General features: G+C 38.1%; 2 protein-coding genes and 1 long non-coding RNA gene across 3 annotated transcripts in view; 2 read left to right on the forward strand and 1 right to left on the reverse strand.

Moving 5' to 3' along the window:
- LOC134667803 (uncharacterized) overlaps positions 1–10429 on the forward strand; it is a 433239-nt gene extending 422810 nt beyond the window's left edge. The window contains exon 2 of the long non-coding RNA XR_010098692.1: positions 10332–10429. This is a non-coding gene — a long non-coding RNA (uncharacterized LOC134667803). The remainder of the gene's footprint in view (positions 1–10331) is intronic.
- Positions 1–12908, reverse strand: part of LOC134667739 (HEAT repeat-containing protein 5B) — a 61505-nt gene extending 48597 nt beyond the window's left edge. The window contains exons 1-4 of the mRNA XM_063525160.1: positions 12710–12908; positions 11877–12006; positions 11139–11350; positions 10535–10682 (exon numbers count right to left, since the gene is read on the reverse strand). Coding sequence (XP_063381230.1) covers positions 10535–10682; positions 11139–11350; positions 11877–12002 — 486 coding nt within the window. The 5' untranslated portion in view covers positions 12003–12006; positions 12710–12908. The remainder of the gene's footprint in view (positions 1–10534; positions 10683–11138; positions 11351–11876; positions 12007–12709) is intronic.
- A 246-nt stretch (positions 12909–13154) lies between these two features.
- Positions 13155–14888, forward strand: LOC134666584 (CCR4-NOT transcription complex subunit 9). Its single transcript, XM_063523789.1, has 2 exons — positions 13155–14235; positions 14797–14888. Exons 1-2 carry the CDS (start codon positions 13343–13345, stop codon positions 14810–14812), a joined length of 909 nt encoding a protein of 302 aa, XP_063379859.1. The 5' UTR covers positions 13155–13342; the 3' UTR covers positions 14813–14888.
- The last annotated feature ends 945 nt before the right edge of the window (positions 14889–15833 follow it).

Raw genomic sequence — 15833 nt, forward strand, 5'->3', positions numbered from 1 at the left:
TTGTGGGTTGTTTGAGAGATGAACGCAAATGAATGATGAGATGACGGGCGAGAGAGAGGTATGGAAGAAAAAGACATGCTGTGCCGACCCCAAATGAATGGAATAAGGGCAAGCGAATGATGAGTAATTTTATTCAAATGAATATTTTACTAAAGGAGAATGGGCACTTTAGTATGGGCAGTGTCCCATGGATGTATACTGTTGAGATATATGTCGTTTTAAAGCTCTTAATCGTAGTATCATTTTATTGTATGGCACCAACCTTAGACAACTTGCAGGGACCGAGCTATATACAAAAAAAAGTTGCGCACATAAGCAGTTAATTTTCATAATACGCTTGATATAATAAGTTGTAGCGTATTTTAATAGAAAGAATATGAAGAATGCTTTATGGTTTTTGTATTAACACCAACGATAAAGTATTTAAAGGGTTTGAGTTTACAGTTTTACAAAATCGTCATACTAAAAATTACTTGCTGTACAGCGGAATAAGAGTGTATACACATGCCATATATATCATGTGAAAAGTATTTTTATGAGCTATTTTTCGTATAACATAGCTGCGGTCATACGCTTGCAGGAATCGAAATAAATCCATTTAATGAGTTAATTAATGGTAGTTAATTAAGCCGTAATTTTTCTACTCACCGCTAGATGTCGCAACAAGTCAAAATTCAAATTGACGTAAAGCATTTCTAAATTGCGGTAATCTCGACAGTCTTACTCCATCATTTAAAAAAATATAGATAGTTGACCAATAATGTCTATGGACTTTCTAAAGTAATGTCAAGCAAGATGACGCTCAAAGTACCATTGTCAAATAATTGTCAATAATTTTCAAAACGTGCAATTTAAAATAATGAACAAGGTCTTTACAAAATAGCGTATTTTAAATGCGCTAGAATTTTGTGCAATGAAAGACATTCCATTGATATATTTTAAACCCGATGTACATATTTCAGCGAGTACCTCTTTGATGATCTTTCACTGGGTAAGTAAATAAACGGCTAAACGTATAGATGTACAGGGTAATACGTATAGATGTTGTTAGATTGGTTGTGATTTGTGATAGCACACGCAATAAGACCCATGGAGCACCCGATGTTAAGATTTAGGGACTCCTGCAAGCGCGACATCTATGATGTTTTGGCATCGGTGCCGCTGGGTACGGCTGGGAGGAACGTGCTGCAATGAGACCCGAAAGGCGTAGAGACCGATACGTGGGAGCGAAGAAGCTCGACGAAGTGTATCTGGAAAACTTGAGACATAAAAGGCACAGGCGTCATCAGGCTGGTGCTCTGGTATCAAATCCAGAGGCTCAACAAATTCACACATGCGACTTACGCGGCAAGAAGTGCCGTGCAGCGATAGGCTTGTATAGCCACGGTAGGGTATGGGGGCCAAGTCAGGTCAGACCCGTTGGCTGCACCCATGGGTGTCGCCCAGGGCTTGTCAGTATCTATTAACACATTCTAGTAACGGCCTTGCAATTGCAGCCACCGCTATTGCTATTTTACTTAATGTACTCGGGTGATGTTGCAGGTATTATATCAGCACCAAATACATATATGCAGTGAACCAGATGTCTCGGTGTGTTAAGCGGCAATTGACGTGTCCAATCCAAAGCGCACTTTCTGCATTTTTTAGTTGGACGTCGGACACCGAGGCTACTGAAGGTCCAAGCTGGCGGCATTAAGATGGAGTAGGTGGAGTTCAGCTCATTATTTAGACTTTATTATAGGATATAATATAGTAGGATTGGGGTTTCATCAACAACTCGAGCACTATTGTAAAAAAGTTAGAGTTGAAAGATTTATTACACGACCCAACTGTTGTTACGCAAGTAAGGCACTTTTGGAACAAATGAATCAAGGTCCAGTTCTGATGATGGATTCCACAAGGGAACTCCTCAAATCTTAAAAACATAGGTACACATAGTAATATAGATACAAGGTTTTAAGGACGATTTTTCATGTTTGTTTATTTGCCTATTCCTGTAAGTCTTTAGCAAGTAAGATGTTTATAGTAACATTTGCACCAAGGACCATTTATGATGATGGATTCCACAAGGAACCGAGGGGACTCCTCAAATCTATTTCTGTAAGTCTTTAGCAAGTAAGATGTTTATAGTATCATTTTCGCCAGGAACCATTTCTGATGATAGATTCCACAAGGAATCGAAGGAACTCCTCAAGTCTATTTCTGTAAGTCTTTAGCACGTAAGATGTTTATAGTAACATTTGCGCTAAGAACCATTTCTGGTGTTGGATTCCACAAGGAATCGAGGGGACTCCTCAAATCTATTTCTGTAAGTCTTTAGCAATTAAGATGTTTATAGTAACATTTACGCCAAGAATCATTCTGATGATAGATTCCACAAGGAATCGAGGGGACTCCTCAAATCTATTTCTGTGAGTCTTTAGCAAGTAAGCTGTTTATAGTAACATTTGCGTCAAGACCACTTCTGATGATGGATTCCACAAGGAATCGAGGGGACTCATCAAATCTATTTCTGTAAGTCTTTAGCAAGTAAGATGTTTATAGTAACATTTACGCCAAGAACCATTTCTGATGATAGATTCCACAAGGAATCGAGGGGACTCCTCAAATCTATTTCTGTGAGTCTTTAGCAAGTAAGCTGTTTATAGTAACATTTGTGTCAAGACCACTTCTGGTGATGGATTCCACAAGGAATCGAGGGGACTCCTCAAATCTATTTCTGTAAGTCTTTAGCAAATAAGATGTTTATAGTAACATTTGCGCCAAGAACCATTTCTGATGATAGATTCCACAAGGAATCGAGTGGACTCCTCAAATCTATTGCTGTGATTCTTTAGCAAGTAAGCTGTTTATAGTAACATTTGTGTCAAGACCACTTCTGGTGATGGATTCCACAAGGAATCGAGGGGACTCCTCAAATCTATTTCTGTAAGTCTTTAGCAAATAAGATGTTTATAGTAACATTTGCGCCAAGAACCATTTCTGATGATAGATTCCACAAGGAATCGAGTGGACTCCTCAAATCTATTGCTGTGATTCTTTAGCAAGTAAGCTGTTTATAGTAACATTTGTGTCAAGACCACTTCTGGTGATGGATTCCACAAGGAATCGAGGGGACTCCTCAAATCTATTTCTGTAAGTCTTTAGCAAGTAAGATGTTTATAGTAACATTTGCGCCAAGAACTATTTCTGATGATAGATTCCACAAGGAATCGAGGGGACTCCTCAAATCTATTTCTGTAAGTCTTTAGCACGTAAGATGTTTATAGTAACATTTGCGCTAAGAACTATTTCTGGTGTTGGATTCCACAAGGAATCGAGGGAACTCCTTAAATCTGTTTCTGTAAGTCTTTAGCGAGTAAGATGTTTATAGTAACATCAACCAAGCCAAGCCAAGCCCAACCAAGCCAAGATCCAAGACCAAGGACCAGTTCTGATGATGGATTCCACAAGGAATCGAGAGATTTCCTCAAATATTATAGGTTACATATACATATAAGTAGTTACTTTTGAATTTTCATTAACACCGCAAGCAATTTTATCTAAAAAAGTAACACTTTATGAAGTGGGATAGTTGATGTAGATCAAAATGGAACTCTTCAATGACATGAATTTCACGTTTGGCGATATGTTTATTTCTGTAAGTCTTTAGCAAGTAAGATGTTTGTAGGAATATTTTTGTCAAGGACGAGTTCTGATGAGCGGCTGATGGATGGCCTGACCATTATTGAATGAATCTTTACCTAACCTAACTCAAAAAGTCAAATCACAAATGACACTGCGTAATGTATTATATAAAGTATCATTCAAACAGGAAGAGTACTCAGAAGATGATATGTCTTCTCAGTTACAATTTTGCGAGATTTGGCATTTTAAGGTTATAAATTGTATGGATAAGAGCGTATACAGTGTAAACTGTCACCGTGCCCTTCGTTTTTAATATAAACTAAAAAAAATACTATAGTTCCAATTTTGCTAGAACAATAATTCAGTATGTGTCTCTTTTTCATGCGGTGAAATCCCTTTCCGCCCGGAATGGCAACGAGGTTATCCAATCTAAAACCAAAAGTAAGTACGCAATACGCAAGTTGTAAGTAATAGCTATCCATTCTTAGTACTTGTAAAAGGACGGTGCTATGAAGATATTAATTTTTTACCGAATTCTATATGAAGTGGTTATATAAATTCGACCGTTTCTTTTCTTTATAAGCTACCTAATCTCAACTGAGGGAACTCCTCAAATCTTATAGGCATACACGTTTTTAAGAAACATTTGTGTCAGTTCAGCTTCAGGTTCCATGAAAAATTGAACCAGCCCACCTCCACATCCCACCCAACGAACATAGTTGTGGGTTCAAGTACTACCCAAGACAGGAATATTTTAACTTTTAATTTATTTCTAAGCTTAATAGCATCGTTCGCAGACAATACTGCTTGATACAAAATTAAATTGATGGAATTCTCTAAATCTTGATCAAATGTACCCGAAAGGCAAAACTGTTTAGTGACGTCACTGTTTGACCAGACAGGAACGAGTCTTGCAAATTGCTGCGTCATTCATAAGAAATACCTGTTGGTAAAGTCACTAAGTAACTGGGTAGGTAGATAGATAGTAAAAAAATGTCTATAGGTAGACCGACCGCTTAAAAGAGGTCTCGCCTGCGCGGTACGGGGCGACGGGGAGGGACGACTAAGGGCGGCGGGGTCGGCACCCGCACCTTTCCCACCGCCCTTAGTCGTCCCCATTGGAGACAAATTCTACCTAGCTACTCTTAGCTACCCCACATGACGGTAATTATTTAAATAAAAAATGGTAAATAAAACTATCAATCTTAAAAAAAGAAACCAACTTTTCTAACGTGTCGGTAAACAAGATATTAATTGTTAATTATAATTTCAGAGACTATACGACACTAAAACAAGGATGCATCGAAACAAGAAAAATCAAGCATAGTTCAAGAAAAAAGCAAATAATACTTAATGTGTTATGTTGAGTTACTTATGTTGAGTTGGTAGATATGTAAGGTTGAAAAATAAATGACAATGTGCATAGAATACAGAACCAATGGTTTGAACATCAAAACTATTAGGTGCATAGATCGTACTACTTGTAGTAATATAATATTTTTTCAATTGTAGCTTTTCAATTATATTTCATTGATACATGCTTAGGTAGTTAGGTACTTATTTTAGGTAGGTACCTTCACAGTCATTTGTAAAAATATAGGTGCACAAATCATCTCAAGAATGTTCCATATTTTTACAGTTGACTGTACATTTTATTCATAGGTTCTGTATTCTTAATGTACATGAATTGTTTTAGTGTAATTATTGTATTAAATACTGTTGACAGTCAACAGTATTTATATATCTACTGATACTTTGAAACTTTTCTGTGATTACTAACGGTTCCTACCGTAGGACCTAATCCAGTACTTACCTACTATAATCCAAGTCCTCTTGGATGATTATTTAAGCATGGACGAAGCGTGGGTGCACGGAGCAGACGCACGCAAGGGGGTGCCATTTTGTAGGAAAAATCCATGTCATACTATTTTTTGTTAACCCGCTCACCCGTTCCGTGCAACCGCACCGTAACTACTGGCAATAAGCGAATGCCTTTACGCTATGTATAGTCATCTGTATGTTTAATACATAGTATGTTTCTCTTCGAGGGCCGCAAAAATATGTGACACTTTCTTATGGTTCTACAAATAAAATCGTGTCAGATATTTTTGCGGCCTTCGTTGTGTAAGATATTATTGCATGTAAGTACCTAACTAAATTCGTATGCGCGTTTGCAGGCTGTCTGAGCGGATCCTCACGCCACGCTGCTTTGGTGTGCGAGTGAGACAGTCAGGCCAATTTGACCGTGCACCTGACATTACGAGTATACCGATAGTATAATAATATTGGAATCATATCAGTTGTGCGGACAAGTCCTATCGAAATAGACGCGTGAATTTACAGCTAAGTTGAGCTAACTGTTATCGATTCCAATATTATTCTTGTCGGTTTGACGTCAGGTGCATGTTCGAATTGGCCTAGTGCTAAGCCAGCAGTAGACGGGACAGTAGCCCCAGCAGGACATCTGTCACCAGCAACACGTCGGGTGAAATGCCGCGTCGTTGCCGGACATAACCGACATTTGTCGGGCGACATTATAATGCAAGTCGCGCAATGTCGCCCGACATTTCGAACTAAGTCCGGCAACGTTGCGGCACTTCACCCGAGGTATCTGGTGACACCTCAGCGAATTTGAACGAAATATTTATAAACATATTGTACCTTCGGTGTACTTTAGTGTACTTTTAATATAATTCAGTGTACTTCTCCCGGAAACGAGATATTTAACAAAAAAGGTCCACCCGCCATTCTGACGTCTGGATGGCGGGTGGACCTGTGAAATCTTGGATTATACCGCACTACAAAACTTCATTAGGAGAAGATTCTAATATCGACATATTTTACTTCCAGATGATTTGGGAACAAGCAAGTGAACATAAATATATTAAGCAGAAATTATTTACAAATAATATTTTATTTAACCACAGAATATTGGTAACGCCAGATTCTGTTTACGGCAGATTATTTTTATGGCAGATTCGTGTATTGTATTGTGTGATTGAATAGCACGCTGAAGTTCACTGTAATCAACCATTTGGCTCGGTGGGTCCTGTGATAAGTACTTGCATCTCTCAATAATTATGCTCCACCAGTGGATCGAACGGAATTCAGGGAGTTAATTTGGTAAGATCCACCACTGATTTCAGCGGAACCTGTCATATAATTTATATATTTAGTATAGGCTTCAATGGAATCTAATTTAGATATAATAACTAATGGCGATATTCATACATATTTTCTGAGCCTAATATGCCATTGAAAACCGTTTGTCTTGTTTCGCCTCTTTGGTAGCGTATTTTCGGCATGGTGTGCGTTTACACACTTATATTATAGAACAAAAAAGTATAAGGTAAGGTAAGGTTCCAGTGGAGCCTATACTACCATATATCTAAATTATTATATATGACAAGTTCCGCTGAAATCAGTGGTGAATTTTACCAAACTCCCTGAATTCTGTTCGATCCACTGGTGGAGCATATTAAGAGATGGATGGATCACAGGATCCACCGAGCCAAATGGTGGATCACAGTGAACTTCAGCGTGCGATTCAACACACTGGTGGTTCGAGATAGTGGATCGTACTGGATAGAGGGCAAATTCTAGACTAGTTTAAAAATATCTATATCACTAGGTACGCTAGCTTCATTGATTTTATTGCATTATGGTTCTGGAGCACTCCATGGCAGAATAAACATTATATGTAGAGTCTGTGCGGAAAGAGAAGAGTCGGTTGCTATTACTCTGAGTATTTTATTGTCTGTGAAAACTTATCAAAAAGCAGTTTAAGGCACAGTATGTTTACGGTACTTTTTGGTTTACTATAGGCGCTAGTACTGCACTCTGGCGACAGAACATTGCAGTAATTCCACCTGAATATTCAGAAATTGATCCTCATACGAGTATGACTGAAAGATTTTTTCGGTCGATGGCAAACAAGTATACGGCCCGCCTGATTGTAAGTCACCTTGCTTATGGCCTGCAACTCCAGAGGTATTTATATTAGCGTTGCCGACCCTTTAAGAAACTTGTAGGTACCCTTTTTTTTTAAAGAACCCCATACTCTTTAGACCCTCGGGAAAACCTCGATAGGGAGCTCATTCCATAGCCGCAGCATCCGCGCACGGAAGGAAATTCCTCTTTAACCGCACAGTGTGCGACCATAGTAGCCGATACAAAAATGTAATCTACTATGGTTGCGTAGTAGAGTAGGACCGAGACAAGTCTGCAGCGGATTTGATAGCCCACGCAGTGAAGGTACGTACGTAATACGTTATAATTTCATAGAAGGTTGACGTTTAAAATAACATAAGAGTTAAGCCACGAAAAATCTGCAGCGATTTTGATAGCCCTCGCAGTGTTAATGTTGTGTGTGTTGTGTATAGGTACAGTCATCAGCAATAGTATCTTACACAACTAGGACCGCAAAAATATGTGACACGTTCTTATTTGGAGCGCAATAAGAGCGTTGTGTAAGATACTATTGGTGATGACTGTACGTCATAATTTCATAGAAGTTTGACGTTTGAAATAATACTTGCACTGCGTAGGCTATCAAATCCGCTGCAGATTTTTCTTAGTCTGACTCTAGCAACTATGTAGTATCGTAACACAAATAGACAGAGATAAACTATGCTATTTCTTTCCAAACATCTTGGGTGTAATAAACTCCTTAGAACGTAGTGGTTATATATCCTCTTTGCTTGGAACTACTAATATCTGTGACCAAAGACATTTCAGTTCCTTGACAGATTTGACGTGCGGTCTACGATCGTTGCACTGCAGCGTGCAATATAATACGCATGCTTCGTGCAGTCGGTCTCGTCATTAATTTTACCATGGAAATTGACAATTACACCGACGTGTCGGAGCAGTAGTGCAGCTGCGGTCAGAAGTGCGTTAAAATCACCATACTACGTGCAGTCGGTAACGTCATACATTTTACTATGGAAATTGACAATAACACCAATGTGTTCGGGTCGCTGCAGTAGTGTCGGAGCAGTAGTGCAGCTGCGGTCAGAAATGGAATGTTTGAATGCGACGGATTTTATCTACTTACGATGGCACCGACTAGGACGCCCTTAGCGAACCTTTCGCAAATGATCCGAGCTTTGCGCACTAGCCATTCCCAAATCTTGATGTACTTATTCACACTTATTCCCAATGCTTGTATGGTTGACTCGTCCTGCTAATATGCGTCAAGAAAATGTATGTCGTGAAATATTTCTTAGTTTGCATGAAATAAATACATTTATACTTAAAGTTTTGAAAGGTTTTATTTGATAATATACATTATATATACCGACTTATATTATTTATGTCATACAGCTACCTTTTTATCGTGCTTTTTAACGCATTCACTGCCACCGACGCATATATGCGTCACCGTGGCTTTCACCCTGTACCTTTGACGCCCAGACGCGTTCATAATATATAGTGACAGCAAAGTGCGGCACCTGGTGAACCTGGTGAATGTCCAGAAAAAGAGGGTGGCAGTGAATCCGTTAAGGCAAACGAAAGAAACGCCTTCGACTCGCGACGGTATCTCTCTCATAGGGCCGATATAGGCGGACTGCAAGTACCTACTGCAAACCGACTACCATCTGTATGGAAACTGCACACCGACTGCACGCCAACTGCAAAGTTGGGACAAAACTGCGACTTTAGGTTCTAACTATAGCCTATCCTGACCTCCAGGGTTATATCCCCACCGCAAACTTCGAAACTTATGTCTCGTTTATCTTGCTTTATCACTCGAATATGTAAGAGCAACAAAATGAGACAAATATATGAAACTTACGATGTTCATGGTGACCTCTCGTTTTATTGTCAACGTTCAGGTTTAAACAAACTTGTGATGTCATGAATTCTTATGTCTCAGTGATATTTTTGAGCGTTTAAATGCGGCTATGTGGATCCAGCATTTGCCGCTTATTTGGTTCTTCTATTGCACGCAAGATGTCAGTACTAGAGAGGATTTGAAAATACATACTTAAGTTGTTTAGTGCAACTTGATTATATACGAAAATATAAGAATAATATCATTAATTATTTCCTAAATGCAATAACTTTATATTTCAGGCATGCGAAGTGATGTAAATAGTTAGAAAAGGAGCCCTAGATGAGTGACATTTTTTAGTTCCAACTTACGCCGCAGTGCATGATCAAAATAATTAATAGTATCTTCCCTGGTTACTTTCGGCCTATGGTGTCATATAAGAAATTAATGCTAAAGTAAACACCTTCCAAATAAGATATGTATCATTTATGAATAACAATAGTAAAAATGCTCATTCTGCCACAAAAGCTCCATCTAGTGTCAGGTAGAACAATCAAAGCGGCATTTAAAACAACTAATTAATTAATAAACTAGTTTTATCTCCGCCCCTGCAAGCATTTAAGCATAAGTCTACTTTTCTAAAAATACCTTATAAAAATGCCTTTTAATTCTTATATATGGATTGTGTATACAAGCAAGCTTAAGTACTTAATTACAGTTTTTCTTAATTCAAGCATATGTTTTATCAATTAATTCATGCCCTTTACGTACTTAAACGTAGGTATTGGTATACAGAAGTGTACTATTTCTCATGGACTTTCATATAAAATACCTAACAACTAGCTACTGTACAAGAATACTGTAAAAATCCGGTTTGTATGCGTCACCCTTTTTTTTAAATAGCTCAGTCCCTGCACGTTATCCAAAGTTGGTGTCATACAATAAATTAATGCTATGTGTAAGCCCTTTCAAACGAGATATGTCTCAATAGTATACATCCATGGGACAAATTGCCCATTCTCCTTTTGAATGTTAAACATAATTGTTTAGAACATGCTGTAAAACAATATGAACAGATTATACTTCTACACCAATTTCATACGAAATTATGTAACAGGTTGTCGGGTTTACCTTCTCCAATGTGTTCATTATTTCCAGTCTTGTTTGCGACTCGGCACTCTTGAGTGACCTGACTAGGGTTGTCACTGTTTCCTCGTACGAACGCCCCATCATTCGGCCGAGTTTCTCGTACATCCCCCCTAAGCAGCATATCGCAGCTCTGAAAATAAATGTTTAGATCACTTGAAGTTTCAAAACATTTGTTCAAGTCAAAAAAATTTTTTTTTAATATTTTATTAATAAGAATATTAAATTTGTTCTCGGTTTGAGCATTAATTACTACACGGATCGATTAGTTGCGGTGCATATGCATTAAAATTTATGTTTTTGATAGATATTGGCTTGAACATAAAAACCTTGATAAGTGTGGTGATGGAAAACTAGGGTAGAGAATCTAGATTCTCTCGGCATTTCGTTTGACTTCAAACTAGATACCAAAATCTCTTGACTAAAAAGAGTATTTCGTGTGACATTTAATTTTTTTTTCATTGTAACTACCAAAATGAACTTGTAAATGTTGATACTTTAAAATTATATGCAGTATTTATTACATTTAATCAAGCAACTATAGTTCTACAGTTCCTTGGAAAAAACATTACGATATAAAACAACTTACAGTCTTGTGGGCAAGTAAGAAGGAGAGTCATCTTTAACTTTAATGATATCATTGCATTTGTTGACAGTATCAAACAGTAAGAAGGTGTCTCCAACAGAGAAAAGTGTGGCCAGACAGCGAGCAAGCAGCCGTCGAGCCGGAGAACCCAAATTTTCTCGGAGGAGATTCACTAGTTGTGCTACCAGCTTTTGTTGACAGCTCTTAATGTCAGACTGAAAAATGAAAGGATTAATTATTTTAATCTGAGATGTGCTTAAATAGTAATGATATATAAAACAAACAACATGACAACAAACAATTTGATGACCGGTCTGGCCTAGTAGGTATGCCGGGTATGTAGTGGGTATGTACTGCCTATGAAACCGATGGTCCCAGGTTCAAATCCCCGTAAGGGTTTTTATTTGTGTGATGACACAGAGTCATGAGTCATGGTTGTTTTCTATGTGTTTAAATATTTATATATATTGTTGTCTAAGTAGCCACAACACAAGTCTTCATGAGCTTACCGTGGGGCTTAGTCAATTCGTGTAAAAATGTCCTATAATATTTAATTATTTAATTTATTTAATAAAAATCAATCCAATTGTTAAATGACACTGCTGCATCTAGAATGATATGAAACAATTGAAACTCAATGACAGAGCCATATAACTAATGCAGCAGACACAAATGATGAATACTAAGAAGAGAGAGAGAGTGCAAAAATAATTATAAATACATTTTGTAGTAAGAGTGTACCTTATGAGCCGCCACAAGGACTTTGTCAAGGAATCGAAGCCATTCAAAGATGAAATGTGGCTTCTTGTCATCAGGCAGCTGCTGCAGTGCCGTTTCATTCAGGGTAAGGGAGTGGGATACCTCCATGATTCTGCAAAATATACCACTCTTTTTATGACTATAATACAATATCAATTGATAAGACAAGTATCGAGAACAAAATCCAACAACCCATAAATACTGAACAACTTTTCCAGCTTTTTACAATTTGTGTAAGCCACACAAATTGTAAAGAAAAACATTCCCATGGTCCCATGGATGTTGTAATGTATGGTTCCATGTATTACAGTTTTCTATGGAATAACTTTTTTTTTGCAATTTTGTAGTTGATCCAACAGGGATAGCTGTCTATAGGTATATAACTAGCATACATATTCTAAAAATACATCTTAAAACTACAAAACATGTTATGGCTGTGATAATATTAAATGAGTCAAAAACACTGTGTGTCACAAACCAAGCTGTTTTAACAAGAAACTTCCTGTCCATAGTATCTAGACATGTATATGTGTATGCTCTGATGATCTGTCTCCTAGTAGATATTAATAAAGCACATCTGTAATATTATAGAGATGTCCTGCCTAGTTCCCGACCAGTTAATGTTCACATGACTGTGTAGTACACTAAAGCATTGTTTATTTTATACGTCCGAAATAGCTATGGCGTCAGCCAATTATTAGTCTGGGGGAATGCGTAAACAATTATATGGATAACTATAAAATAGATGTACTACCCTGGTCTCAACTGACCTAAAAATGCCCACTCTTAAGCTAATTATTAAGAAAATATATTACCTTATATTATGAGAAAAATACCAATACAGCTGACCGAGTTCTTTACACTTCTTACGTTCACATAGTCTTTAAAACATTAGATCCATAGTGAAGGAAAAGCTTGTTTATATAAATGAATAAATTAAGGATTTTAAACCTAATTATTAATTAACTACTGGAAATAAAATTATCCTAAAAGGGTCCACGATATGCACGATAGTTGCACACAAATCTGACAGAACAATGACATCTGCGAGGTAGTGATGTAGTGAAGCGGCAGTGATGCTATTTACGGTTTTTTGGACTATTTTTGGATGGAATTAGAATTACTTCCTTGTAACTTGTTATTTATAATATCTAATTTATTTTATAATAAACAAAGGGAAAAATCTGTTAAAATATATAATTTTCTGGTTATCATTCTAAATCTATGTCATATTTTTAAAGATACCGAGACGATGCAAAAATATAAAAATGTCTACCCTTTTACTTTGACGTTTGTCAAGACAAGCCTCAGTATTTTTGATAATTTGTGATATGAAATAGAAACTGTTTTGTTTTACTGGACAATGAGTTTTGACCTATACTTAAGATTCTATTATAAGTCAGTGCCAAGTATATAGTATTTCAACAATCTTCCATTGAGCTGCAGCAATGAATAACAACATGAGCGCCCAGCAAAGCCCGGCCAACATGCAAGCCGTGGTGGACCGCGAGAAGATCTACACGTGGATCCTGGAGCTGTGTAATCCAGAGACGAGGGAGAATGCTCTCCTGGAATTGAGTAAAAAGCGGGAAGTGGTCCCCGACTTGGCACCCATGCTATGGCACAGCTTTGGCACCATAGCCGCGCTGTTGCAAGAGATTACGAACATCTATGTGGCAATGATCCCGCCGACGCTTACCGCGCATCAAAGCAACCGTGTATGCAACGCTTTAGCCTTGATGCAGTGTGTAGCCTCTCATCCTGAGACGAGATCTGCATTCCTTCAAGCCCATGTTCCATTATTCCTGTACCCCTTCCTCCACACGGTCTCCAAAACTAGACCCTTTGAATACTTGCGATTGACAAGTCTCGGAGTAATTGGAGCATTGGTCAAGACAGATGAACAGGAAGTTATAACATTTCTACTCACCACAGAAATAATTCCCCTGTGCTTACGTATTATGGAAAATGGGTCTGAACTTTCTAAAACGGTTGCCACATTCATACTCCAAAAGATTTTGCTAGACGACAGTGGTTTGTGCTACATTTGTCAAACTTATGATAGATTTTCACATGTAGCCATGATACTTGGGAAGATGGTGCTGTCTTTAGCAAAGGATCCTTCAGCGAGGTTGTTGAAGCATGTAGTTCGCTGTTACCTCCGTCTGTCAGACAACCCAAGGGCCAGGGAGGCACTGAGACAATGTCTTCCGGATCAGCTGCGGGATGCTACATTCACAGCCTGCCTCCAGGAGGACAACTCTACGAAGCATTGGCTTGCACAGCTGATTAAAAATTTAGAAGCCCAGCCTCCTCCCGCTAGCCCGGCTCAACAGAACATGTGAGCTTCTCTTTTATGGAGCTCAAGTCCCACTGCAGTGTTCTCTCTGTAGTGCAAGGATTCCCAACCTCTTGGTGTTGAGCCCCCCTAGGTTAAAAACAGTATTTTCATGCCACTTGCCTCAATTTAACTTTTGCTGTGGAAAAAACCTGTGAGTTTTCTTTACTGGTGAGGCATTCCTTGCCCTCTTTGTGTCACTACATCCCCAGGGGAGGCATGCCCCACTGGTTGGGATCTCCTGCCTGCATTGTATTGTTTCTATGTGATACTCAACTAATCATACAGCCTCTGTTATAAGTTTGTCTTAATGTTAAGTTTAATTTTAACAGTAGAGTAGTTTACATGGAAATAATGTGTTACGTTTTCTGTAGTGGGTCTGAGCCCTTCTAAACTAGAACCAAAATGCATTTCACAATCATTTTTATTGTTCAAATTATTGCTATATATGTATTTGAACCTTTGACTGACACTTCATTATTAATATGCCTACTCACTAACATTAATGTAGAATATGTGATTGAACATGAATTGGTTTTATATGTTATGTATTTCTTTTTTTAGGTACAAAACACGATGAAAGCACTTTTTTTGTATGCAGATGTAGTGGACTGGTATAAGAATAAAGATTTTCATAATGTGGCATGTATACACAATTGTTTATTTGTTATACCCTTTAATTTAAATACATAGTTGCTTAATATATTCATGAAGGTACTAGCAAAGGCCTGTTTTCACGTTGATTAGTGTGTGTTCATACATTTGCTACTTGCATTCAGTGCCAAATTTGTGAACTAATACTAAAGTATAAACAGCCATTAAGCTCACAAGTCGACTTGCCGCCATACTCATACTCTCAATTAACCTTTTGGCCGCCGGACCTAGTCCGCAAAGACGCTCACTCACACGCCAGAGTAAATTCTAAGTAAACAACTAATAAAAAGTTTAGGGATTGCAAAATGTGATATCGATATTTACAATTTATGGTAACAATCTTCTCAATTTGGCTTTGTTCTTAACCAACTTTAATTTATTTCGAGAATGCCAAAAATTAACATATTTTTTACACACGACAATGTTAAAAATAAAGGTCTTTATCATTAAAAACAACCACTAAACAATATCGATTCATGACGTAATATCACCGCACTAGGCTCTACGAGAAGTCTTGTATACATGACAACGGCGCGCATGGACTGCCCGCAGTGCAGACCGACAAGGGCCGTTTCCGCGCGGATTAAGTAATAATAGTCTCTAGGTCAACGGCGTAAGCGCTTGTCGGTACGTAAACTTTATAAGCGTTAGGTTAGAGCCGCGCATCGTGTGTCGATAATATAAATGTACCGGAACTGCATTGGGGAAAATGACACGTGGGTTGAATTGTCAATGAGTGAAGAACAATAATATTGGAAAAGGGTGGGGATCAGAAATGTTCGGGAATGCATGTTTCACATTCGACATGTTCCTTAGAAGAGCTTGTCAGTTCCCGTATTACACCCTCCCTACCATAATAATTTTTCGTCAATTTCAAATACATAACATTCTCATAGTTAGGCGACACTGACTAGTCCGAGCGTCCGCCTGTAGGTACCATTCTTGTG

The sequence above is a fragment of the Cydia fagiglandana genome, chromosome 1 (assembly GCF_963556715.1).
Source record: "Cydia fagiglandana chromosome 1, ilCydFagi1.1, whole genome shotgun sequence".
Lineage (NCBI taxonomy): Eukaryota > Metazoa > Arthropoda > Insecta > Lepidoptera > Tortricidae > Cydia > Cydia fagiglandana.

Excerpts from the sequence above, each read along its gene's own strand:
- LOC134666584 (XM_063523789.1), top strand. The coding sequence starts at position 13,343 with ATGAATAACAACATGAGCGCCCAGCAAAGCCCGGCCAACATGCAAGCC.